At 34.2% G+C, this 26,744-nt stretch overlaps 1 protein-coding gene across 1 annotated transcript in view; it reads right to left on the bottom strand.

Moving 5' to 3' along the window:
• Nucleotides 1-253: 253 nt before the first annotated feature.
• LOC125661868 (transient receptor potential cation channel subfamily M member 2-like) overlaps nt 254-26,744 on the bottom strand; it is a 134,780-nt gene continuing 108,289 nt past the window's right edge. The window contains exons 13-22 of the mRNA XM_056146383.1: nt 15,560-15,682; nt 15,374-15,473; nt 13,186-13,417; nt 13,032-13,094; nt 12,706-12,858; nt 9,547-9,813; nt 7,954-8,146; nt 7,063-7,222; nt 6,297-6,469; nt 254-3,343 (exon numbers count right to left, since the gene is read on the bottom strand). Coding sequence (XP_056002358.1) covers nt 3,249-3,343; nt 6,297-6,469; nt 7,063-7,222; nt 7,954-8,146; nt 9,547-9,813; nt 12,706-12,858; nt 13,032-13,094; nt 13,186-13,417; nt 15,374-15,473; nt 15,560-15,682 — 1,559 coding nt within the window. The 3' untranslated portion in view covers nt 254-3,248. The remainder of the gene's footprint in view (nt 3,344-6,296; nt 6,470-7,062; nt 7,223-7,953; nt 8,147-9,546; nt 9,814-12,705; nt 12,859-13,031; nt 13,095-13,185; nt 13,418-15,373; nt 15,474-15,559; nt 15,683-26,744) is intronic.

Raw genomic sequence — 26,744 nt, 5'->3', positions numbered from 1 at the left:
GGTTTTTTGTGGTAATCAGAATTTCACCATACACTTTAATTAAGATTTATTTATTAACCAAAACGATTTACTGAACAATATAATTCAAAGCATTGCATTCTAATTATTATAAACTGTGATTTTTATTCATCTATTAGTTTATATGGTTATCTGTGTAGGTTTTATTTCCTTTTAAAATTGGTTTTCTGTTCCTTTTTGTTGTTGTTGCAAAAACAACTTTAAAATGAAATTTAAAAAGAAAATATACAAATGATATAGATGTATTTTTTTTTATTAAGCAATATCCTTGGTTATGAGTTCAAACTTCAAAGCATGTTTCATTATACATATACATTGGACCTCAAGAAATGGAAAAGAAGTGGAAGAAGTTTACCACAACTTTCAATAGTAATACATGTAATATCCTTTATTTATCCAGGATTACACACATTAGCATATAGGTAATTTCCATTGTGGTACTGCATTAAAACATATACACAAACATAAAATTAACATCTAAAATTAGTAGCTAAACATGAATACGATATAAAAGGAAAAGGAGAAAAAATATAGTATAAAACATACCTACTTAATGATAGAATTATTACCTAAATATGAATACATGACATAAAAGGAAAGTAGAAAAAATAGCATTAGACACACGCGCACACAGTGCCATATCACAACTACATTTGACACACCGGAACAAAAAGAGGAAAGTACAATGTTTAAGTGCTACTTCTATGAAAATATTCCATCAAATAGATAGCTTTAAAAATGCCAACCGAACTAGAGTTTCCAACATTTTGAGACAGTTTGTTCCAAAGGAATACAGAATAGTAGCTGTATGAACGTTTAAACTTTTCAGTTTTAGATCTTGGGAAATATGATAAATTAGACATATAACTATTCGACCTGGTATGGTGGCAACTCACATATCTTGTATATTTAAACACGTTTAGGTAATTTGGCATTTGATTATTTAAAACTTGAACAGAAAGACAACCTTTCTAAACATAGAACAATACCCAATTGACATCCGGTTCAAACACGAAAATAAAAAGCCAGAAGAGGTCCTGATATATCGAATATTTAAAAGTATTCTTGCTGCCCTCTTTTGCAGCTTGATTTTTTCTTCTAAATATAGTTGATTTTGTACGTCACACCAGACAGTACAGCAGTAAGTAAAATGTTGAAAAACAATACTATTAAAAATATATCAGTAAAAAAGATTCGTTGATAATTAAAAACAGGATAAATCACTCAATAAATTGGAAATTATATAACATTTCAGAGCTCTAGATTTTTAGCTTTGCTCATAGTGCTTTGTCAGTAACACGGGGTTAACACGCTACGCTGGTACCTTAGATCTTGACACAAAACAATGTGATGTCATAATTGACTTCAATATAACACTGTATATCTATTCACATCCAACTTTTGTGTTCATAGAAATTTTATTCATACATGAAATAAGCTATGCAGGTACTAAGATCGGAAGAAGTGCGAGGTACTACACTGTTGTCATGTAATGTGTACGAGGGTCATTCAATAATTATGTACACAATATCTCTCTAAAAAACACCAGTATGTAATTTCGCCACGTTGCACCCCGCGTTCTACAGTTTCTCAAAATATTCTACTCTACATTTCACACACAACCTGTAGCGCTTTCTTGCTTTATCGCCTAGATATCTAGCAGGCTGTAACTCTTCTCATTTCCAAATGTTCAGCAAGAATAGGGAAGACGGCGCTGGGGCGAACATCAGAGATATCTGATAAGTCCGCGACAGTGACGCGGCCATCATTTTCCATAACGTTATGTATTCTTTTGACAAGTTCTTTGTTTTGTTCCAGGGCGTTTGGCATAGAATGAAGTGTAGCGATAACGAACAATTATAGAGTCCCTACCACAGGAAAGTCGTTAATCTCATTTATACACTAAAGTACGACTAAATATTGTCATTTCATCCGTCTTCTACCAGCATCTTAACAGTTTCTACTGAACATTTCCGGAGTTCGACACAAAATTTTAGGACCATTTACTGCTCCATGATTTCCCGTGACGTCATTTTTTCACCATCACGAAAGAGAAATACCTGCTCTCTGTAATCGATTTCCATTAAACACCTTGACGTATTACGTTAAAACTTTACTTATAAAATGATGTAATAATTCTCTACAAGATGTGGTAAAACAATTTCTGTTTTAGTACACTGTGCCATTTTTGAGAGTTTTGACAATTAACATCATATGATGCATTTTGTGAATAACAAAATTCCACCATGCGCCGTGAACTCATTTTTCGGATTTATTTTTGGAGTATTTTAAACATATCGTAACATATCTGATTTTGTCAAATAATTAGAACTATTTATTGTCTAATTATGTCTACCAATTTTGGATGTAAAAAAGTTTGTGGCATGTCTAGATATTTTTTGAATGACCTTCGTATTTGTATGACTGATGACGTTATAACTATACATCCAGTGGCGATAACACATGTAAAATATCTGTTAACTGTGCTATAGAAATATAGACAACATCGAAGTATCTGAAATACATGCTGTGGATTATAAATGTAAAACATTGAGAATAAATTGATATCATAAAAGATGTGTTGATTTCATTCATGAAAACTTTTACTCAAAATATTTTTTTTTTCATTTGAATTAGAATTTCCTCTGTCATACAGTGACATAGAATTGCAAAACTATAGCACTACACCACATATTTTGGGACATTTTATACCCTAGATGAATGGTAGTTAAATAACCTACATGACAATTGCTGCCAGCATTGTCTGTTAAGAAAATTCTAGAACGTATGTGTAAAATTTTGAGGTGTATTTAAATGTTCGATAACTATTTGTTACTGAAAGCAGTAGGATTCTTGTAGCACCTTTTAATAAATACAGGGTATTTGACTGTTATCACCGCCAACAAGATCAATGTTAAACCCCCGGGTAGTGTTTATATCGAAGTACATGTGTGATCTATTTATAAAACCCATGGAATTACGTCATACCGGAGTGCATATTTGCTGTCATCTGTTATCATGTAAACACTCAAACTAGCTTTAAAAGGTTAATACCTCCACCTTTTTGTGTATGACAGAGATTAAAGACTGTGTTATAATGTACATAAATGGAATTAATATACCCACATATTGTATCGTGAATGTGATGAAAATGTACACACTCAAGATACATGTCCTAATTCAAATGTTAAACCAAACGTCTTTAACCATAACAACGATCCACTTCCTCGCTACAGTTTATCACGTATTCTGAATGCTGTTATCCTTTGAAAGTCCCTCCGAAATTCCTTGTTTTCTTCTTTAATGTTTCGTTCCTCTGATTCCTCTATAAAGATATTGGAAAAAAAGAATAGAATTATATATATCCACCCCATTTCATAATTGAGAGCCCACTGTAGCCGTAAATGTAATGTTAGAAATAAAATCATACGACAGTGGTGTTTGCAGATGATCATTGTTTGTTATCTGAATGAAGCAATCCTTATTTCAGACAGGTCAGTAAATGTTTAGGCATCGCTCTATACAAGATAGATAGCGATAACTTGACTGTTTTGACTTTAGATTAAGTTATTGAATAAACGGGTTGTTTCTGTTACATTTCTCATTGCAAATTATGACAATTTTTTAAACTATTGGGATTTGATCTGACAAACACCTAACATGCAGAATTTTCACGATCCATGTATCCTATTAGCTGGGTCGCGAGATGGGTGATTGCTCCGTCCGTGTTGTTACATGTTAGGGCAAATGAAATATAAATATCCTAATGTTTGTGAATTTTGCTAAGGACTGACTCTCATAGTCTGCGACTGACAAGGAAATTTAAACCTACGTATTGATGGGAACACGATATCGTTAAATACATGTACTATGTAATTATTACGGTTAGTCTATTACGTTTAATCTATTTGAAATTCGTTCTTTTATCTACGGTGACTGATTTAGGAACACATTTTATTTCATGGGAACGATTTGTCTCTCATCCAAATGTCCTAATTACAAACTAGCCACTGTATATAGCAGTCACCGTATTTTATGACAATTGTGAAAATAAATACCAAGGCTAACCAATTCATACCTACATACATACCTAGAATGTAAACATTGAACGAAATGCTGACTTCAAATAAGACAGTAATATGTGTATGTGTTTGGTTCAATATGATATAAGTATAGTACCTGCTTAAAGTTCAATTACCTTTCATCAAGGAAGTTAGGAAGAAAAAAAAGTGAGGTATCTGTATGTAATAATTTGTATCATATTTTGCCATTCCCAAACAAATGAAGTCTAGAAGGGTACATGTATATTGTAACACCATATCTGCCTGTAAGTTTTCTTCTGTACAGATGATTTTGACTGGACTAATTATAAAAGGATAGCTTTGAGATTTTCTTAGAATTCGTACACTAACGAATACCACATAATGATCTGCATCTAGGGTTGTCATTATGATTGGACAAAGGAGGGCCAAAATCAGTCCTGTGAAATGGCCAAAATAAAGATAAGTTTCAACAAATTATTTCCTGCATAAAAAGTCTTTGTGCGATAATTTATGACGGTAGCAAGAGTTCTTAGAGTTTTGCACTGGTGCATTTGGGATTTACTGCCCCAAACATCATGAAATGCAAGATTTTGCTACAATTACCACATTTTTGTAATAAAATGCTTAAATGTAATATAAAGCACAACCATGGACCAAGTGCATTATGACATCGATTTTAGAATATTACCATGGACATTCTGTTTTATTTGTGTTATATTTATGACCAAAAAAAAAATCAAGAGCCATTTTATTTTCCATAATTCATTTTAATAGGAGGACATCGGACAGCACCTTCGAAAATATAAAAAGTGATACGGATTGGAACAACGTCCTCTCAAATATAGCAATGTAAATAATCTCAACTCAAATGTTGGGCATTTTCCACATTCACATCCAAATCGTATCTAACCGAGGCAAAATACCCTACCTTCCGTATCAAAATCCTAAATTTGAAACTATTTACCTTTAGGAATATGACTTGATCGAAATGAAATATCGTCATCTTTAAACTGTGCCGCGTCCCTCCATGTGTATAGTCATTTAGAATAAAGAAAACTAACGTGTATATATATATCGAGTCGACTTAATTCAGTTGTAGGTACGTTGAATTTAAGATATCTTTCATCGGATAATTGATTTCTCTAAAAGAAGTTAGAAGTTTTGAGTGCATCAATTGACTTGATGATATCATTCATTCAATTGACGAGAGCAATAATTTAATCATTCGCATATCATTTGAATTGAGCGATTGAATTATTGCTCTACTTAGTTGAGTTACAGCGCACATCATCTCAATTGTTGATATTATCAATTCATTTGAAGAGAGCATCAGTTCAATTATAGCGCGTATTAATTCAGCAGAATAATCGAATTCTACAAATACGAGTACTGAAAACGATCTATCATACGCCCTTCGGACATTGGAATGACTGACAGTCTTAAATCAACACAAAACTCTGGGTATATCTGGTCGTGAATAATCGCCTAACTCACATTATATCTGATCGTGAGTAATCGCCTAACTCACATTATATCTGGTCGTGAGTAATTTTTAGGACAAAACCTATATCCATAACATTATAGAGTTATGAAAACTGTTTGACATACTTTAAGACTTAATTTAGATCATGGTGCAACAATCCTACGGACATGTGAACTGATTGTATATTTCTTGGTGGTTGTGGCAATATGTCAGTGCAATATCTGTATCCTTGATGAAAAAGTACAGGAAAGTATTTGACCTACATTTAATCTTAAATTACGTCAAAACACACTAATTAAGCTGACATGTGGATTGTTTATGTATTTCTCTGAAAGTGAAGTCGTGACAAAATGTCACTGCAATATCTCTATCCAAAGTGAGAAAATGTCCAGGAAACTATTTGATAATTGAGTTCTAAAGTAGGTGATGATGTACTAATTCATTTGAAATGCAAACTGAATCTCTATTTCCTTTAGAGGCAGGTTCTGATCACAGTTCAGGGCAATGACTGTATCCATAACGGAATAAAAAATGGAAAACTGATTGACCTACTTTCAGCCCATAAGTGGGTAACAGTATGAATGAAAATGACTATATGGATTTCAATATATGTCGTGTTGTATATAATTTGGATTAGGAAGTTACAATAAATCTAATTTACATCGAACGTAAAAGTGTACCACGTCATTCGTTTCGAAATTTTGCTAATTTGTAGATGTAGATAACGTTTTTATTTTGAATTTAGATCTTACTTGTACACTTGTCAAGGCAGCATCCCTCCCGACCTGGGCAGCAACAAAAACGATACGGAAGGAATACAAGGTTGATAGGAGAAGGAATCCTCCATTCATAATCATTGATGACGGTATACCTCTCAAATCTCCACAATTTTTCGGAATTTTCTTGAACCCTTTCAAATGTATAGCTGGAATAAAAAATGAAATCATATATATCAGGGTAATAGGATATATAGATTAAACATATCGTCGATAGTTGTTTCTTTCATATTGTTCTAAGTCCCATTTGTAAACTTTGCTCCCTTGTAAAGACCTCACCTTTTAGTGAAGTGTCAGAAATGTTAATCTCTGCATATACCCCAAAACCGTTGCAGTGGGGGTACATGATCTTACCCACGTTTGTCTTTACAGTCGCATCCACAAGACCCATGACTTTTGATCTTAATCTTGAAGATGAAATGACATCCACTTGTATTGAAAGTTCTAGGCACCGGAATTAAGAATCAAACACGAGCCACCCGGTTCCAAAACGAGCGCCCTTAGCACTTGACTATCAAACATGCTTTGACAATTTATGTTTGACAAATGTGCTTGATATGATAAGAAAAAATTCAAATATCTAGGAAATTATGAACGTACTTGCAATAGGCAAACACTTCCCATCTCACTAAAATGTCACCCTAACGGTAATGCTTAGCATTGTCTATAATGTATGTCCAAAACTTCAAATGAATAGTAAAACAATTGGCTCATAAAGATGGCGCATATAATACGATTATACCTGAACATGGCAATAACGAGGTTGACCAAGAGAAGATTAGAGAATAACATGTACAATGCTGACACGCCCAACACTGTCCAGTCTTCTTGAGGACAACGTTCAATGGAAGAGTCGGACTGCAACACCGAAGTATTGTGAGAACAGTCTGATAGTTCTTTGCCTAGAATTGTAAAAAAAAAATAAGATAACATCATTTTGCAAGATAGTTATTATTTTGAAATGTTGAAATTAAAGACAAAGATAACATCGATTATATGTCTTCCATGACAGTTCATTGATGTAAAAATTTAGATGCTTAATCACATATGATTTATTGATTTCATTGATGGTACAGTGGTTTCAACAGTCTTGATTGACGTCAGCATTTTGCCAATTATATCAATTGCAAGTTTGTCGACACAAATTTGTGTTAAATGCTGGCTGACGTGTTTCATACCGATTGTTAGGCCGTTCTTGGCACACTGATTTTGACTACGAATAACTCTGTTTACCTTATCAGGATGTAGGGCTCACGACGGTTGTGACCGGTCGACAGTGGATGCATACTCCTCCTAGGCACCTGTTATCTAATTTTTATTGCCTATAGGAGTCTTGAGATCGATCACTGTTCGTTATCTCCACCTTTCATCGTACGGATAAACCCGAGGATTTTTTTTTTGGATGAAATAAACCACTACACTAGATCCCACACACATGACATTCAAAAGTAGTCTTCAACAACTACGATAGCAAAGCTCCACAGACATTCGGTTATCGTATCGAAATGTTATTTCATAATTATGCTCTAAATTGTTTCTTGAAAACCAAGAACAAAATCTCGTGAATTGAACAACTTATCAATTATGACTATACTGTATTAATCAAGTTCGCATTGAACAATAACATAGTTACCTTCCAAAAAATTATTGAATAGTTCCCCATAAAGTTGAAAGTAAGGGAAATAGATGATTTTCCAAATTCTCCACTGCGTCCAGTCAGCATCCCACATGTCCTGATGATCCGGCCAGAGGTTCGCGTGGAAGTAAATCCCAACTCCTATCACAATAAAGACTGCCACGAACAGGAAACCAAATAAATCCTTCAACTACAATATTTTAATACAAAACAAACATGAATGTGAATAGGCCATGTATCCAACAATTTTGTTTTTCTAAGAAAAGAGCATTATGTTTGTTCAATCCCAAATATTACTTCTAGAGGTTTCAAGCTTATCATCAACGATTTGAAGCAAACTCTAAGGTATGTTTTATGGTATATAACAAAATGTTACTAAATGCGGAACGGAATTCAAAATTTAGAACGATTAATAGAGCTAAGGTAAAAAAAAAAATCGGGGACATTATTTTAGTAAACATTAAAATTTAGGGATTCCTTTACAAGCGGTAAAATAATTTTATCTTTAAATTCTGGAACATTAATTGATTAACGTAGCTGACATGTACGTGTTAAAGTTTACAAAGCGATTTAGTAGAGTCTTGTGATGCGATATTGACAGATGTGATAGCGAACCGCAACACTTATGGTAACTAGAAACTGTTTTTATGAAAAAACAATTGTCTACCCAGCTCCCCAAATTGGAAGTGCTCCAAATGAAAACCTTCTCCCTTAATGTACTGTAGGGTATGAAGGAGAAAGCATGAGCAACAACAAAGACATTATAAACTCCGATAAGTCACTTGGGAGAAAGTGTTCACAAACTATTTTACACCCTTCACCCCCCAAATTCACTACAACATTCAGGACAACGATTGTTGGATCCTCCTCTCCCTGCAAAATGCACATCTGCAAATGACAATGTAGCATTGTACAGTTTCAAATATATCCAATAAACAATATGGGAGAAGTGTTCACAAGCTATTTCAACATCCTCCACCTCTCTAAGATTCACGATAACTTTGAGGAAAACAGTTTGATCTCTCTGTCCCGACAATATGCAGATCTACAAATGGCAATGAAGCATTGCAAATAGTTTCAAATTTATCCGATAAGCCATATAAGAGAAGTGTCCACAGACGAATTTAACATCCTTCACCTCTCTAAGATCCATGATAACCTTTACGAAAACAATTGGATCCACATGTCTCATCAATATGTACACACCCACATATGGCAATGAAGCATTGTACAAACTTTCAAGTTTATCAGATAAGCCATAGAGGAGAAGTAATCAGAAGCTATTTTACATCCTCCATCTTCTTACATCCACTATAACGGTTTGGATTATCCTGTCTTAACAATGTGTGCATCTACAAATGGCAATGAAGTATTGTACAAAGTTCCAAGTCTATCCACTAAACCATATAAGAAGGGAAGCGTTCACAATATTGTATGACAGACAGACGGACGGACGGACGGAAAGTATGTCTCCCTTGAAAGAGTGGAGACATAATTCCATAGAATTTTATTTCACTACAGCTTTTATAAAGATTTTAATACATACTATTGCTGTGTATCATATCATATTTTAAAAACAAAATGACGTACCATTTCCTTGATCATAATTAGGGTAGGTCCCAGCCGTCTGTGGATGAGAAATACTTCCAGAAACCTCAGATACATGACAAGCAGGGATAAGGAAAACATTCTCCTGGCGATGGTAAAAGTATCAGAGGGGTACATGTGACGCACGAACAACGCAGCAATCAGTATTGCATACGACAAAAGATCCACAACATTCCAGAAGTCATACAGGTATCTCTTCATCCGGGAGTAATAACTGCGATGTGAACGACCCTTTGCTTCTAGGCATCCCTAGATGATATTTAAGCATTTTTTGTCAGTTTTAGAAAACAAATATTCTATTTTATATTCCATTTCTTATTTTGTGATCTTTTATATGTGCAAATGTGCCCCGATTTCCTGTGATCGAATTGAAGTCGATTACCATATCTTAGGCATATCTGTAATTTTGCCCAGGAATATGAAATAATCAGCTATATGTGGGCTTTACGATGAAACCTTAAATCAGAAATCCGATATTGCTATAGTTTGAAATGGAAACATTTCTAATACGGAATACAAATTAAGAGTGTGACTAACACAGATACCTGGACATAACAGATATTGTATTATGTCCCTAGGAGGTATACGCATGCACTGTTGACCGATCACATTCATCACAAGTTCTCTACCCTGATCTGGTAACCTAGCATAGAACATCTAAGACATAATTCGACACCACATGTTGTATATGATCATTGTATCAATCATGCTGATTTCAAACGAGGCATTGTGAAATTAATTTGTTTATCAGAAGCTTATCTCTATCTAGATATCGATAATACACAGAACGTTCTCTAACATATATAATCAGTTAAGAGACATAGACATCATATAAACACCAAATACATGTGTTAATGGGATATTTATACATAGAAATGGGAAGTTGACGATGGAGAATCTGAAGTAAGTTTTTTCTCATATTTTAGTTGTTAGTTTGCCGTTGACATTCATATTCAATAAAAACTACTTTGAAATGAAGCAGATGTGGAAGACTATATGATGTTTGTTGTTCGGAGTTCACTGGGATATATAGAATCAACATACGAATAAAAAGTATAGTTCATGATATTTTGTATTGCTTGTAGGAGTTATGAGATTGATCACTGTTCGTTATCTTCACCTGCATATAAAACATCCTCGTTATATCTAAATGCCAAATTGAAGGCCACAACAAAAGATTTGTGCTTCTCATATAGACGTCTTATATAGACGTGAAAGTGATATGTGAAATGAAAGGTAACGATAACGAACACTGATCAATCTCGCAAGTTCTATAAGCAATACAAAACAGAGAGCTGAGCATACACGGACCCCTGGGATTTCATTTACATTGCAAACCACCTGCTGTACCTGAAGTACCACAAAGTTTGACCTATGTTTGACGCTTAATGACACACGACACCCGCATTTATTTTGATATCGGAAACTCACTTGTAAATCCTAGAGTTTGACAAACGAACAAAGGCGAAGATAACGAATAGTGATCAATATCATAACAATGAAAAGTGAAGATAAAGAACAGTGATCAATTTTATAACTCGAGATAGTGAGATACCATCACATGTAGATGCTAGTGGAAAAGTAAACAAAAATCATCGTAAAGAAAAACTAAATGACTTCAGCTTCTCCGTTGTAAACTCCCCATGGTTTTGTAACAATATTCCATTGTAACCTGCACATGCTGTTTATATTTTTCAACCGATTCCAAACGCAACAAGATATTCTGCATGAAAGGTGAAGATAACGAACAGCGATCAATCTGATAAATCCTATAAGCAATATAAAATAGATAGTTTGGCAGACACGAACTCATGGATACACCAGAGATGGGATCAGGTGACTAAGACGAGTGAGCATCCCCTGTCGACCGGTCACACCTGCCGTGAGCCCTATATCTTGATCAGGTAAACGGAGCTATCCGTAATCAAAACCAGTGTGCCAAGAACGGCTTAATAATCGGTATGAAACAAGTCATACATCATTTGACCCAATGATAGAATCTCATACTACCCGTGTAGCGCGGTCATGATGCAAGTGGAGCTTGAATCCACCACGTCCCACTGCGCTATCGCGATAGTGAGATACCATCATATGTAGATGCTAATGGAAAAGTAAGCACTACAAAAGCGATAGTTTGGCAGAACGGACGCCTGGATACACCAGAAGTGTGATCAGGTGCCTAAGAGGAGTAAGCACCCCTTGTTGACCGCTCACATCCACCGTGAGGCTGGTCAGGTTTTTTTTATCAAGGCAGGCAAATATATAAATTTTACGTTGCAAGCCTGAATTTTGCGAAATGTATGTGGGTGTTCGAATAATTTCATTCACCAATATAACATGTCGTTGGGCCACATACTGCATGTCGCATTTATTGACAATGCTTAGGCCGTTATTTGAATGAAGATTTGATTATGGATTACTATGTTTATCTCATAAAGTTATACAACCCAAGGTAATTTTGGGTCGTTTATAAAGGATCCTGGTGCAGGGGTTCCAATAATCTCGCTTAAAATCAACGATATAAATATAACGATCTAGTTTACTAATACAACCTATCATTGGGTCAAATACTTTCTTGCGTGTTTCATGCCGATCGTTAGGTCGTTCTTGACACATTGATTTATGCAAGGTGAAGATAACGAACAGTGATCAATCTTATAACTCCTATAAGGAATACAACATAGATTGTTGGGCAAACACGATAACTTTGTGTACGTGATCAAGATATATAGCTCACGGGGTGTGTGGCTGGTCAACAGGGGATGCTTACTCCTCCTAGGCACCTGATCCACCTCTGGTGTGTCCAAGGGTCCGTGTTTGCCCAGCTCTGTTTTGTTTTGCTTATAGGAGTTATGAGATTTATCACTGCTCGTTATATTCGCCCTTCATGCTCACTTCTCCACACTTGATTCCACTTCTAGTATGTCTATGAATATGTGTTTGTCCTACTTTCAATTTTGTATTATTTATGTCTCTAATGAGATTGATCATTGTTTTGTTACCTTTGTTTTCTCATCGACAACCCACAGAAACCGTACGTCACAAAATTAGACATTTCCAGAGTGCGCGTATCATTATAAAATTATAGTTTTACTTATTTATATTTTGTAAGGTGCATTTTTATTGTAAAATTATGCTTACAAAACAACTGATAAGTTCCTCAATAAAATCGCCCACACCCCAAAAATACACATAGTATTCAAAGACCCTGGCGATGTCCTGGACGTAATACTCAGTACTTATGCTGGTAAGTACAAAGGCGCTGTACATCACCAACATAGAAAAGAACATCATCTGGGAGAAGAGAACATAAAGTAAGCATACAATTCATTTCAACAGTACGGTCCTGAAGATAAAAAATAAGGTAATGTCAGATGAGATTAAACTAATCAGTAATTGAATCGATTTCACTTTTTGTGTATGCAGTAAAAAGAATAAATCTGCAATAATCATGGTATGCTACGTACATAGTTGTAAACGTATTTCGTCAGTGGTGCTGTAAAGAACTTGTTAGGTTTGCTGAACACGGACTAAAATATAATAATGATTGTGGTGAAATTATGTTGATGACAATAATTTGCGAATTTCAAAAGTATGGAACACTTCACTTAGATTTTTTACTTTTAAGAATGGCACTAGGTCCGGGGCTTGATTGTTGTACCACTGTTTATTCATATTCTTCTGAGAACACGTGTGCGCCACTACGTCATACATGAAGTTTTCATATGCAAAGGTCAAAGGACTGGATTCTATTCCCCAGACCACAGCCTCGTCGTCCATCAGATCGATGGTGTGTTTTGTGTTCTCTTCGTACATGCGGTCCATGATTGCAAGACAGCGTTGTTCAAATAATCTATCAACATAAATTGAGTACAGTTGATACGATTGAATCATGATTTCGATGCATATTGATGGTGTCCAAGCTCAGTATATATATATATATATATATATATATATATATATATATATATATATATAAAGGGTGTTAAGAAAGTTCGTTCCATGATTCACATCATGCCTAAACTTATTTATAAACGACTCATATACAAGTTTTTATGTTTTTAATAACCAGACAGTCCACCTTTGTTTTTCAATACATTTTTAATTCTGTTTGGCATTGAATGAATTAAAGAAATCAAATGTTTCTGAGGTATCTCCCTCCATGTACGTTGAAGTCGGCGGCGTAATTGGCTCATTGTTGTTGGGCGCGGATCTTTGTAGGCCTCGCTGTTCAGAATACTCCAAAGATTTTCTATACAATTTAGGTCTGGGGAATTGCCTGGCCATTCTTCTTTCGAAATAAAGTTTGGTAAATTATTTTCACACCAATTTTGTGTTAGGAGGGCAGTGTGAGGTGTCGCTCCATCTTGAACAAACGTAGCGTGTCCTGGATATTGAACCAACTTTCGTTCGTCAATCCTACCACTATTTTTCTGTCGATTCAGACCAGGTTTTAGTTCTTTTTGAAGAATTTTCTTCACATAATAGTCAGCATTAATAGTTTTGCCGGCTGGAACAATGTGAAATTTGGACAAACCCTGAACTCCCATCGCACCCCGTATTATGACTTTAGCTCTTGACTTGACACAGCTTACGTCTGGAACCTCATCTGACTGGGACCCCCATACAATATCGTCCTGTCGGTTCGGAACATGAAACAAATATTTTGTAGATTCATCACTAAAGATGTAGTTCTCCCAGTCTTCAGCCGTCAAATGCTTGTGATCACGAGCAAATTTCAATCTCTTTTGCCTCTGTTTTTTTGTCAGTAGTTGATTTCTCGATCTTTTAAATGCCTTCCATTTTTTAACTTTTCGCAAATAATTATAAACAGTTACGTGACTTACATTAAAGCCTGAGTTCTTAAGTTTCTTGCTGATTTTCCTCTTTTGTATTTTATGTTCTCCACTTTTTTCTTTACTACCCCCACTATTTTCGATGGCCGACCGGATCTCGGTTGATCGGTTACTTGTTTATTTTGCTCTCACCTTCGTCTCCACTTTGTTACCCATCGCTCACTTTTACATAGTTGCTTAGCCACATCCTTCACACTTAATCCTGCATCTAATAAAGCCAAAGCTTGAGCTCGTTCATTAATTGTATCGACACTTGTACAGGACGTCTGCTTTTTCAACGAACTCGGCATATTTATTTCATGACGTAATAGACATTATGTTTACATCACTCCATAGTAACACGAGAGAGTGCACATAGGGAAGGATAACTATCGATATAATGGAAACAAAATTCTAAAGTGTTCCCAGTAAAAATTTGAAACAAAAATATTTAGTTTTTCTATTTAATTTTTAAAATTTACAAACGGAACGAATTTTCTTAACACCCTTTATATATATATATATATATATATATATATATATATATATATATATATATATATATATATATATATAATTTAAAGCTTTGATGGATAGTGAGGGAGTATTTTTCACTTTCCTATCATACGATATCTACTCATAAAGAGTAAAAATGCAGAATAATAATATCAAGGGTTTACTCATTTCAGGATTTCCATTCTGAGCCGTAGCATTGAGAAGAAAAAACTTTTATTTCATCAACTTTCATTGGTATATTTTTACGATTTGCTTTGACAAGTATTTTTTCAAGTCACCCCTTGTACGTATAACTGTGTTCCAACCATTGTACAATATAAAATGATAATACCAAGCATGTTTTATTTGCTTTTTATGTACATGGAGGTTGGATAATTACATTAAATAATTTTTCTGTGTATAAATATGTGTATATAAAACAGTACTCTAGTTTCCAGTCGTTAAAATAAAATACTAACTTTGAATGTTCCTCCAACTCGCTTGATAGGATTTGTTCTTTCACATTATTTGCCTTATTAGCTAACTTCCGTAACACGGCTGAAGATACTAAACCGGTCACTAAATCAATAAAAGTTTATTTGGATTATAATATATATAAAACATCCACTGGGAAGATAATAATTCTATATACATCAAATACTCACATAGATGATTTTCGCTTCGAAGCCAGCAAATCTCGGCTATCTCTTTTCTGTTGGCAAATATCGCCCAAAGCAAGAGATGGAAAATGTCTTCATATTTTGATCTGTTTTCCTTGTCTTTCTTGCCTTAAATCAATAGTAAGCACAATTGAAACCAAGAGATCCAAAGAATCACTAGACCCAAGTGCTATAAAATATGCAAAATTTATTTTTCTGAATATCTAAGCTAAATAATAATATTCAAATCTCTATAAAAGAAGACATATTCTTAAAATTTCAATGTCCTCAAAAGTAAATACACTGATGTAAGGCTTTAAATAATGTAATAGGTGTATTAACATTAAAACACTAAAAGATATGACTAATTTGAACCCATCCTACAGTCAAAACCCTGGGGTTGTGAAATTCACCTATATCTTGATCAGGTAAATGAAGTTATCTGTAGTCAAAATCAGTGCGCCAAGAACGGCCTAACAATAGGTACGAAACACGCCAAACAGCATTTGACCCAAATAATAGGCTGTATTGTCAAAATAGATCGCTATAACAGCCATAAAATTTGCGAAATTTGTCGATGTGGAAAATAAATTCATATCGTTAAAAGCTATATAGATAAAACGCTTATCCAAAAATAATTCGACAATGAAATCGTTTTTCGAATCATGTATAGGTAAAAAATCAATATATTTAATATATCTCTTGAAAACTAACAATACAAATATATGTGATCTTAAAATGCGTTTAAAATTTACCTACTTTTTACTGTGAAGTTTTGTATGCGTTTAGTGAATGCAAACTTACAGGGAAAATATATGCATCAGCAGACAAGGCTCTATCATAACCTATCTGGCTAAATGAAAATTTCCAAATAAAAAACATTCTTTATTTTACACTCACTGAGCCGAAGAAAATTAATTACTTGGTTCTCAGGTCCGCCTGCATTTCTTTTAACAACGCGCATTACCCATTTTTATCATTAAATGAATAAAATAAAATTTATCTCATGCGCTCGTAAGGTACTAAGAAAAATCCGGAAACCCCGACCGCATTTTAGAGACTACCGTCAGTAAAATGTTTGACAAACGTCTGGAGGATACAGACACGTGCAATCAAATCGCGCCATACATAATGCAGTTTGGTTTGAGTAATGGCGTGTTGTCGCCTTTGCCACAACATTTTGTCTAAAAAAAACAAACAAAAAAACAAAGACGGTTGATTTTAAGAGAACATTTTATTGTTTACGATCCGCTTCTAGAGATAATCGATAATGTACCTCGCCCAAATTACGATAAAGGGCGGTATGTGCAGGAATAAACTGAACAAATTCGGCGAAATTGAGTACAGTATCAAAACGAAAGTAGAAACGCTGAAATCTGAATGACATGTTTTGATACGTGATTTACGCCTTAAACACAAAGGTGACATAGACTTACAGCAATTATGCACACTTGAATAAAAAAACAATATTGTTGTTTTCATCTGTCAATTCCATTTTGTATAAACATAGAAATGTAACAGAAATGATAACGCATTATCTGATGACCAGGGTCTTGACACAATCTGATGAAACTGGTAGATATCGTAAATGTTCCGTCCAATATGATTTTACTGTGCATATAACACAGTTGAATAAATTGAAGGGGCTTATCCCACTTGTGAAAGCTGAAGGGCTAATCACTAGTTGCCACACAAAAAGAAAGAATCTAGAAATAGCAAGAGAGAAAAAAAAGAAGAGAAGGAAATAATGTTCTTCATTTCTTTCAATGTGTATTGTGCAATGGATTAAAGAAATAGAAATTTGAAATAAAATAAAAGTCCTCGTATATTTTTTATGAGGTAAAAAGGAAAAAAACGCCTCCCTCCTTCCTTTATTTTTGACAAAACTAGCCTGAGAACCAAGTAATTACATAATTGTTTTTGGCCTTGGGCAAAGGTGGGATTCTGTACGTAAAGGATTTATCTAACCAAGAGGAAACTTTTCATGACATAGAATATTTCTCTGATGTAATACAAAACGAATCTAACTGGATTTGTGAATATAATCTACTTAAACGAACATTAAAGTAAGTAGAAGAGAGGGTAAAAACAAATAAAAACAAGTTTATGAAATAATGACAAATTCTTATTAAGCAACAATGAAAACGTATCTTTAGATCAACTTAATTGTAAAATGTTATATAAGATAAGATTTTCATTTCTAAAAACTTCATTAAACCCTATTTTGAGAAAACTTTAACGAAGCTTTTTAATGACTTCAAAGAACACAGAAAATCAATATATACATCAAAAATGATAAAATGCAGAGACAAACAGCTAGCTGAATTCAGTTTCAAACTGCTACATAATTTATTGGACAATATAAGTCTGTGAGCATCTGGAATAAAAACGTTTCAAATTTATGCAATAACTGTAAATTGACGGAAGATATAAAACACGTAATATTCGATTGCAACAATGTTAAACAATTATGGGAGGTCGCACGAAATATATGCCATTTAAACATTCAGTGGAAACATTATTATTTGGTTTTGTTTTCGTCGAAAACCCAAACACACAGCGTCTCAATCTTTTATTATCTAATATTGCTTTCATCATGTACAAAATAAAAATGAAATTAATATTTGAACAGAGACCAGCAACAGATATGGAGATTGAAATGTATGTAAAAAACAATCTTTTATATTACTTTGAAATTTATCAGAAATTAGATTAAATGTGAAACTGTTTTATGAATTGTCAGTATGCTTATAATGTTTTTTCTTTCAGCTACAGAGAGGAACCCTGTCCTCCTGTAGTACTGTCATGGGGGTTGTGAATGGACTGTATTCTACGTGAGCCGTAACCCCCTAATTGCAGCATTATTGTACGTACATGTACATTCTTTAATATTGTTGTTGTGTGATAATAAAATATTGTCAAATAAAAAAAAAGTCCCATTCTCGATAATAACCGTTATCGATCAGAACCGTTCCGTCAAACCGTTCAGCGTTCGTTATCCAAGCAAAACCGCTCGTTCCCAAACCGTTCATTCACCGTTCCACTGGTGTAGTAGTACGCTTTGGGGACTGTACTTTAAAACTAAAGCAAATAAAGATGCAAAAATCTTGTGAAATGATAAAAAGGATGCTATGACCTACAAACTGGTTTTTTCTGTGACTTTGAGCTTTGGTATTTACCTTTAAAAACCTCATATTTCATTAGAATTAAGACCGATAAACATATGAAATCTTTAACATTATGATACAGTGTTGTGATCTACAAACTAGCATTAAAATCAAGCGACACCTGTGACTAAAACATAAAACGAGATATAACTTCAGAACCAAGTATGATAGGGACCGGGATCTTCAGAAACATTGAACGGACCTAAAACTAGTGTCAAGGTCAATTGCCTAATACATGTATGAACGTGATCTTTGACCATTAAAACTTCTTTAGCATTAGAACTGGGACTGATAGAGAAATGGAATCATCAGAAATAATGAAAGGATAAACTAGGATCCATGTTAAATGACGCCATGTTTTTTAAAGGAAGAGGAATGTTTAAAATTTTCAAAATGTAGGTTTTTTTTTATCTAAAATTGTCAAATGAAATTAAATTAAATAGAATGAATTTCGTGTACGGGAATTGTTACTGTGGGGAAACAATAGTACACAGATCATACTTTTATACATCTAGTAGTTTGTTTAGGAGTCTTTATAATCGTATAATCGGTAGGTCATCATCATAATATTATCTTGTATGATTTAGGAGATTGATCTCTGTCTGTACACCATATTCAAACTAAACATCCCCTTTCTTTTTTTCATCGTCATGTTACCTTATTCATTGCTACTGTGGACCTTCCATCTCCACTAGTTTGGTTTCCTTTAGCACCGATTTGGATTGGATCTCTATTTTTTCCCGGTGTGCCATGTAATCCCATCATAATGCATTATTTGTTGGTCACATTATTGTGTATTACCTTCACATACCACTATATATTCTATGTGTATCAGATCTTGTATTTTTATTTCAGTTCCACCATTTCGATTTAAGACTGATTCTATGTAACTATCAAAATTCAGTGGCCACGGTATGTCACAGATTTTGATGAAACTTTGTGTGTAACAATATTATGATAGATAAACAAAAATGACATGCAAAGGTTTGACTTAGCAACGGTTGCCATGGAAACCGATCCTTTAACAACAACTGGACAAGATATGTACATATATGTTATATTTTGAATAATTAAAAATTAATCGCTATTGTTTATAAAAATAACAATGGTAAAAATTATTTTGAGCTAGGTTTCAGTTTTTAGAATTTTTTTTGTATTTATTTAATCCTTGAAAACAATAGAAATAATTATTTTTATGATACATAAGGGTTTGATATATGTAATTTTTAGAGAGGAATAAAATATATTTGCCCAGCCATTTGGTGTAAACTCACATGCTAGTAAAATGTATTGAATCTGACTTTAAAAAAGTACAGAAACACATTTGTGGAGAAACCAAAGATAAACACATAAACCAGTACTTTCCTCTGGTGCACAAACCAAAATACACCAGAAAGAGTTATTGCCCTTTGTAACACTCTCTTGTATTGAAAATATGAACAGCCTTCATTTGTTTTCAGTATGGCAGGAGGTGGAAATTGCATTTTTTATTCAATTTGTTCTTCAGAAGTTTATCAAAATTAGATGCTCTTTGTTCACTTAATTCACTACCACGATCTTTATCTTCAATTGTGCTAAAGGATTCCTGTTTATTTGGTAGAATACAAATCCGTTTGATCTTTGCCATAGTCACAGGACTCTAGCATCCACTCGTCTACGTATTCGTAGAAAAAGTAAATGTTGTGGAATTTGACGCTTTATTGCATGCAAGGTGAAGATAACGAACAGTGATCAATCTCATAACTCCTACAAGCAATACAAAATAGATAGTTGGGCAAACACGGACCCCTGGTCACACCAGAGGTGGGATCAGATGCCTAGGAGGAGTAAGCATCCCATGTTAACCGGTCACATCCGCCGTGAGCCCTATATCCCGATCAGGTAAACGGTGCTATCCGCAGTCAAAATCAGTGTGCCAAGAACGGCTTAACAATCGGTATGAAACACGTCAGACAGCATTTGACCCAATGTGAGGTTATACTGACGAACTAGATCGTTATAACGACCATATAACTTGCGAAATGCTATAAAATGTATCAGAAAAATTGGCTTCTAGTAAACATATGAGAACCCCAATTTATTTTATATTGCCCGCCAGGTTAGTCAGTTATAGTGGTATACATGTAGACTGAACATTGTAAGTAGTCCTGTCATTTACTGCACGGGTGTACAAATTAGAATACTAGTTAAGTATGTCCCCTACCTAACATTCACTCAGGGAGTTTCCTATCACAGTTACACGGAGTTCAGGATCTGTAAAATTGGGGAATACCCCGGTACTTATAAAATCATGTTTCATGTGGACATTTTCAGAAGGACTAGGCTTAATTTATGATAATACATGTAATCCTATGTGATGACATCTCTCTCTCTCTCTCTCTCTCTCTCTCTCTCTCTCTCTCTCTCTCTCTCTCTGACTGTCAATTTTACAATAAAAAACAAACATGTGAATGTCCTGTGTGCATTCTAGATAAAGAATGTTAAAATCATATATATTGGTGAGCCAGGCTACCTTCAAGTTTGTTTACCTGTGGTAACCCCTACTAATATGTGATGGTTCTAATCTACAGAAGAAATCACAGAAATAGTATTATGATTTAAAGTTCTCTCATCTCTGTAATTATGAACTTTAGGACATTTGATTTGGAAAAATTAAATGATGAAAGTAGGGGGAAATTGATGGTTTTGAATTGGGTTCTGTAACTGGGCCCTCAAATTTTAATACATGTAGGTCATGTCAACTGAAGTAAATTAAAAAATATCAAATGTAAATTGTAAATATTCAAATACTTTTGAATTCTTACTTTTTCATTCAATAATCACATATTTTGGCCAAGTACATGGCCACTATTTTATGTAATTAATGTGGGCTTTTCTGTGTTTCAGCTGTATGAGCATTATACTGTGCAAATCATTTAAAGATGGAGTTGACCAAGTTGCTGACTTTGAGGAGGTAAATATTCAGCATTAATACATACACATTGAGTGCATAATTTGAAATTCAAAATTGAATCCCAGTGTTAGATATCCTAAAACAAATTAATAGATGTGGGAAATGTGGTACATTGGGTTTAGTTTCTTGGTTAGAGCCTGTATGAAAACTGAATGCTCTAGAATAATCATATGAGACCAACCATTTTTTATGCGACATGATGACTTGAAACGTTTTCATCACAACTTCCTAAAAAATATGCTTCACTTAGCATACTAAAAAAGACTAGTTGTTGTGTTGCCAATGACGCACACATATATGTACACATGTGTATGAGCTCAGTATCATTTGTAAAAATGATTAATTCTAATTAGGTCAACGTTGAGAATCACTCAAATGACCTACATATTGCTATTTGTCTGTGTCAGTCACCATAACGTTAATTGAACATTAATATTTTTTTCTTGATAACCACCCTTCCAGTTCTTTTCAAATTTCCTTTAAGCATCTTTGGGACAAGGGGAATATAGATTGTAAATCTAAGGACTCTGGATTGACGGTACTTTTAAAAATGCTCTATACCAAAATTGAGAATTTTGTTTTAGAACCAGGGTTTGATTTCTTCAATTTTATGGAGAAAACTTTTTAAGAGATACACTTCGTCAAGTTGTAGAGTTGGGGAGGGGGGGTATAAGTGTATTTGACATTTATTTGTGTCCAAATTATGCAATTAATACTGAGGATTTCAGTAGTAGTCTGTTTTTAAAACAACCGACACTTAGAATTAAGAACACAATGAAAGCATACATGTGATAAGGAGGGGGGACTTCCTAATAATGCCTGAAAATTCTTAACAAGTAAATGTTTGTTAAAATTTACACTAGAGATGCCAATTCAAGATAATTAACATGCTTTGTTTATTGGCATCTGGTGTACATTTAGCAACAAGTAGTGTTGTTCATTGTGAAACGATAAATTGATAATGTACATGTATGCGTTGGTTGTACATGTGTTTTAGGCATATCTTCTTGCATGTTTTGTTGTGTTTGGTTGTCGAAAATATTGATAGAAATTAATAATGAAGAATTGCTGATATACTGAGGACATCATGATTCTGATCTAAAGAAATTGAGGACTAGTTAATATTTACACACTTTGTTACATCATGACCATACATTGCTTGCAAGAAAAACACATAAGGGCCACATACATGTAATCAGTGACTAAGACATTTTATTCAGTTATACTGTTTTCAAGTCATTACACTTAATTCTTAGAAAAATTCCTTAACTGGCAATTGATTGCAATCAGAAATTGCAAATTTTCTATTTAGTCCTTACTTGACACCATCAAATGAGGACAGCAATGTGCTGCGCGCTCCCTGTAATCAGGGGGAAATAACTCAAATAGCATTGTGAAAAATGTAGCTCATTGATTATTCATATACGTTTGAAATATTTTATGGTTATACAAGATTTTTTACAATAACTATTGAAAAAGACTCGAACACAATTTATGTTCATGTTATGCATAAATCTTAATAAATCACTGACTTCGCAAAATCTTATAACGTACGTCACAGGAGGGTGGAACTACATTAAATAAAGCAGAATGTTTATGAAGGAAAAGCAGAAAGGGGTACCAAAATTGCGAATTTCGAAAACACAGGGTTGTGAATGCAAAGTGAAGATAACGAACAGTGATCAATCTCATAACTCCTACAAGCAATACAAAATAGATAGTTGGGCAAACACGGACCCCTGGACACACCAGAGGTGGGATCAGGTGCGTAGGAGGAGTAAGCATCCCCTGTTGACCGGTCACACCCGCCATGAGCCCCATATCCTGATCAGGTAAACGGAGTTATCCGCAGTCAAATCAGTGTGCCAAGAACGGCTTAACAATCGGTATGAAACACGTCCGACAGCATTTGACCCAATGCGAGGTTGTATTGACGAACTAGATCGTTATAACGACCATATAATTTGCGAAATGCTGACTTCAATCGATACTGTTGAAATCCCTGTACCATCAACTTGTTTGTCAGTAGCTTACCTCGATTTAAAAACTGACTATACCCAGAACAAGCTCTTGCATATCGAATCAGTTGAAATATATAAACACCATATGCAGGCGATAATGGAATATTGCTACATAAATGTGGGAAATTGACGATGGAGAAGCTGAAATCATCTCGTTTGTCATACAGTTGAGTTGTCAGTTTTCAGTTAATGTCTACTTTCAATAAAATATCTAAGTATGAAGCAGAAGTGGACGACTCTGTGTGTCCAAAAGAGTCATATAGTGAATAATATGGATTTCATAGCCCTTAGAGCTATAGTGATACTTTGAATTTTTTTGAAATTTGATTAATACTCAGGTAACCAATAAGGTCTGTGGACCTCTTGTTAATTTATGAGTATTAACACTATTAATAGTTCTTCAATACAGCATAAACACATGTATACAAACTGTATCAAAACATACCATCCTTTAGGCCAATTCAACTTAATTAGTAAGATTATCATCCAGGGTCACCAAAAAGTATGGGACAGGTGGAGGATTTTATTGTTTAATTTTTATTTTCCGAGAAATATATTAATGAGAAACGAGTTTTTGTCAACAGAAGTGCATAATTTAATGCCAGATATATAAAGCTATGCTTATTTCACAGATGATTTTTGAGGGGCGGGCGGGGATGATAATCTACCAATTAAGTAATTAGTTAAGTGGTAAACTTACTATTCTAGCATCATGAATGATCTTGTACATGTAAATTTAGTTTAATCAAATTGAATTAGGTGTGTACTGTATGAAAATGTGAAAAATAAGATGAACTTTTCAATATTTGTTCAACACATTTTTTATTTTTTAGAACTTGAAGAGCAGAAGATGCATTCCATGACACTTATATGATATAGAAGATAAAGGAGAGCTCTTGAGAATGGAAAAAAACCCTGCGAGTTTTACAGTCAATGAACACACCTCACGACACAAGTCCATCCTGATTCAGTAAATTGGTAGTCTATTCTTCTAAGGACACACCTTATAACTTGGTTAAGATCAAGTTTTGGTGTCAGAAGACTAATGTAACTAAAACATTGCAAAATTAACCTGTAAGTTTCTTAAGTTAGCCTACTAAATAAGGATTTATTACTGAACAGTGGAAGGAAAATCACTATTATAATGATTTAAAAAAAAAGATGATTGTGTTGTTTGAATAACATTGTGATCCGTGTTTGTTGAATAAACAACTTTGCAAAAATGAGTTGTTCTGTGTTAATATTATAAGTTTTCTAATTACTGGTATGTCAACATAGATTACAATAACACTGAACAAACTTCAATACATTTTAAAGTTTCATGGAGTTTCTGCAGTAGAAAATGACACCTATTGATTTTCTGGTCCAAAGGTCACCAGGTGCAATACAATATTCTGTACAATTGATGTCTGACCAGTTTCTTCAGAACCCTTTGATTGATAGTGATATTTCATACAGGGGTTGGTCACTGGTAGTATATGACCCCCATTGATTTTCAGGTCAAAAGATTAAAAATGACAGGGGCCTCCCTGGCCGAGTGGTTGGAGCATAGGGCTCAAAATCACATGGCCTCTGTCGGCGCGGGTTCGAATCCCACTTGCGCCGGTAAGTGAGAAAGTTTCCCAGTTTACATTCGGAAGGTCGGTGGTCTCTCCCCAGGTACATTGTATATGGGTTCTCTCTTCCACCAATAAACACTGGGCGCCACCAGATAACTGAAAAATTGTTGAGTGTGGTGGAAAACATCAATAAATCAATCAATTAAAAATGGCTAGGTGCAATGCAGCTAGTACTCTATGCGATGGTGTCCCCCAATATATTGAGCTTGTTGTTCAATTATGATATTTCACATGTTGGCTGGTTATGAATAGTAGATGACCCTAATGATTTCCAGGTTAAAGGTCAGCAAATACAAGGTAGTACAATGAACAATTTATTGATATCTGCCCAATATCTTGAGAATACTTTTTTAATAGTTATTGATAATAGTTTACATGGCAATACAGTACATGTAATATAGCTCGTTTATGGAAATTATTGCAAAATCTACTTGGTGTTCGGGTAGGGGGTCCTACTGGATTACAGTTTATGTTTACATGGTGTTTTTTTTTAATCACTCTAGTAACTAATTTGTATTAATATGTTAAACATCTCCATGTCTATTTTTGAAATATCAATGGCTCATATTGTTTATTTTGACTGAAAATATGTAGGTTGTATAATTTGTCATTAGTATGAATGTTTGGCAAAATGCCCAAATATACAGTGTTCATGCTACTACAGATCAATTGCACCATTAATCTTTTTATATATATTAAGAGTCTTTGTTATGGACATCCTTTGATGACAGTTGATTATGTTGTATGTATTTTCCAAATTATCTAAATTCATCAACAAAATCCAACAAATAATCCCTTTTTGACAAAATGCCCAAATCTACAGTTTTCGTGCTACAATAGGTTTATTGCACTACGTTTCACCATTAATATTTTTTATATATATTAAGAGTCTTTGATATGGACATCTTTTGATGACAGTTGATTATGCTGTATGTATTTTCCAAATTACCTAAATTCATCAACGAAATCCAACAAAAAATCCCTTTTTGACAAAATGCCAAAATCTACAGTTTTCATGCTACTACAGATCAATTGCACTACGTTTCACCATTACTATTTTTATATATATTAAGAGTCTTTGATATGGACATACTTTGATGACAGTTGATTATGCTGTATGTATTTTCCAAATTATCTAAATTGTTCAATTATCTAAATGCAGTTCAATTAGCCCTCATAGACTGCTGGCGGTTTCCATGGCAACGGATGGTAGACATTTGGTGGTGGGGTTGAAATTATGTAAGATGGTGCAAGTAAAGTTAATACTGTGAAAATCAAAGAAATCTGTGACATCGAGTGGCTAGACCCTATCTGATTTTTTTGATTTTTACATAGACTTGATCTTAAAGCGTTATATCAGCTTATCAATACTTGAAATCGTACAACTCATTTTATTCGAGGAAACATAATTTATGAGACAAAAAGGTACTT

The sequence above is a fragment of the Ostrea edulis genome, chromosome 8, assembly GCF_947568905.1.
Source record: "Ostrea edulis chromosome 8, xbOstEdul1.1, whole genome shotgun sequence".
Lineage (NCBI taxonomy): Eukaryota > Metazoa > Mollusca > Bivalvia > Ostreida > Ostreidae > Ostrea > Ostrea edulis.
The sequence above is the reverse complement of the archived record's forward strand: the minus strand, read 5'-3'. Positions and strand labels throughout refer to the sequence as shown.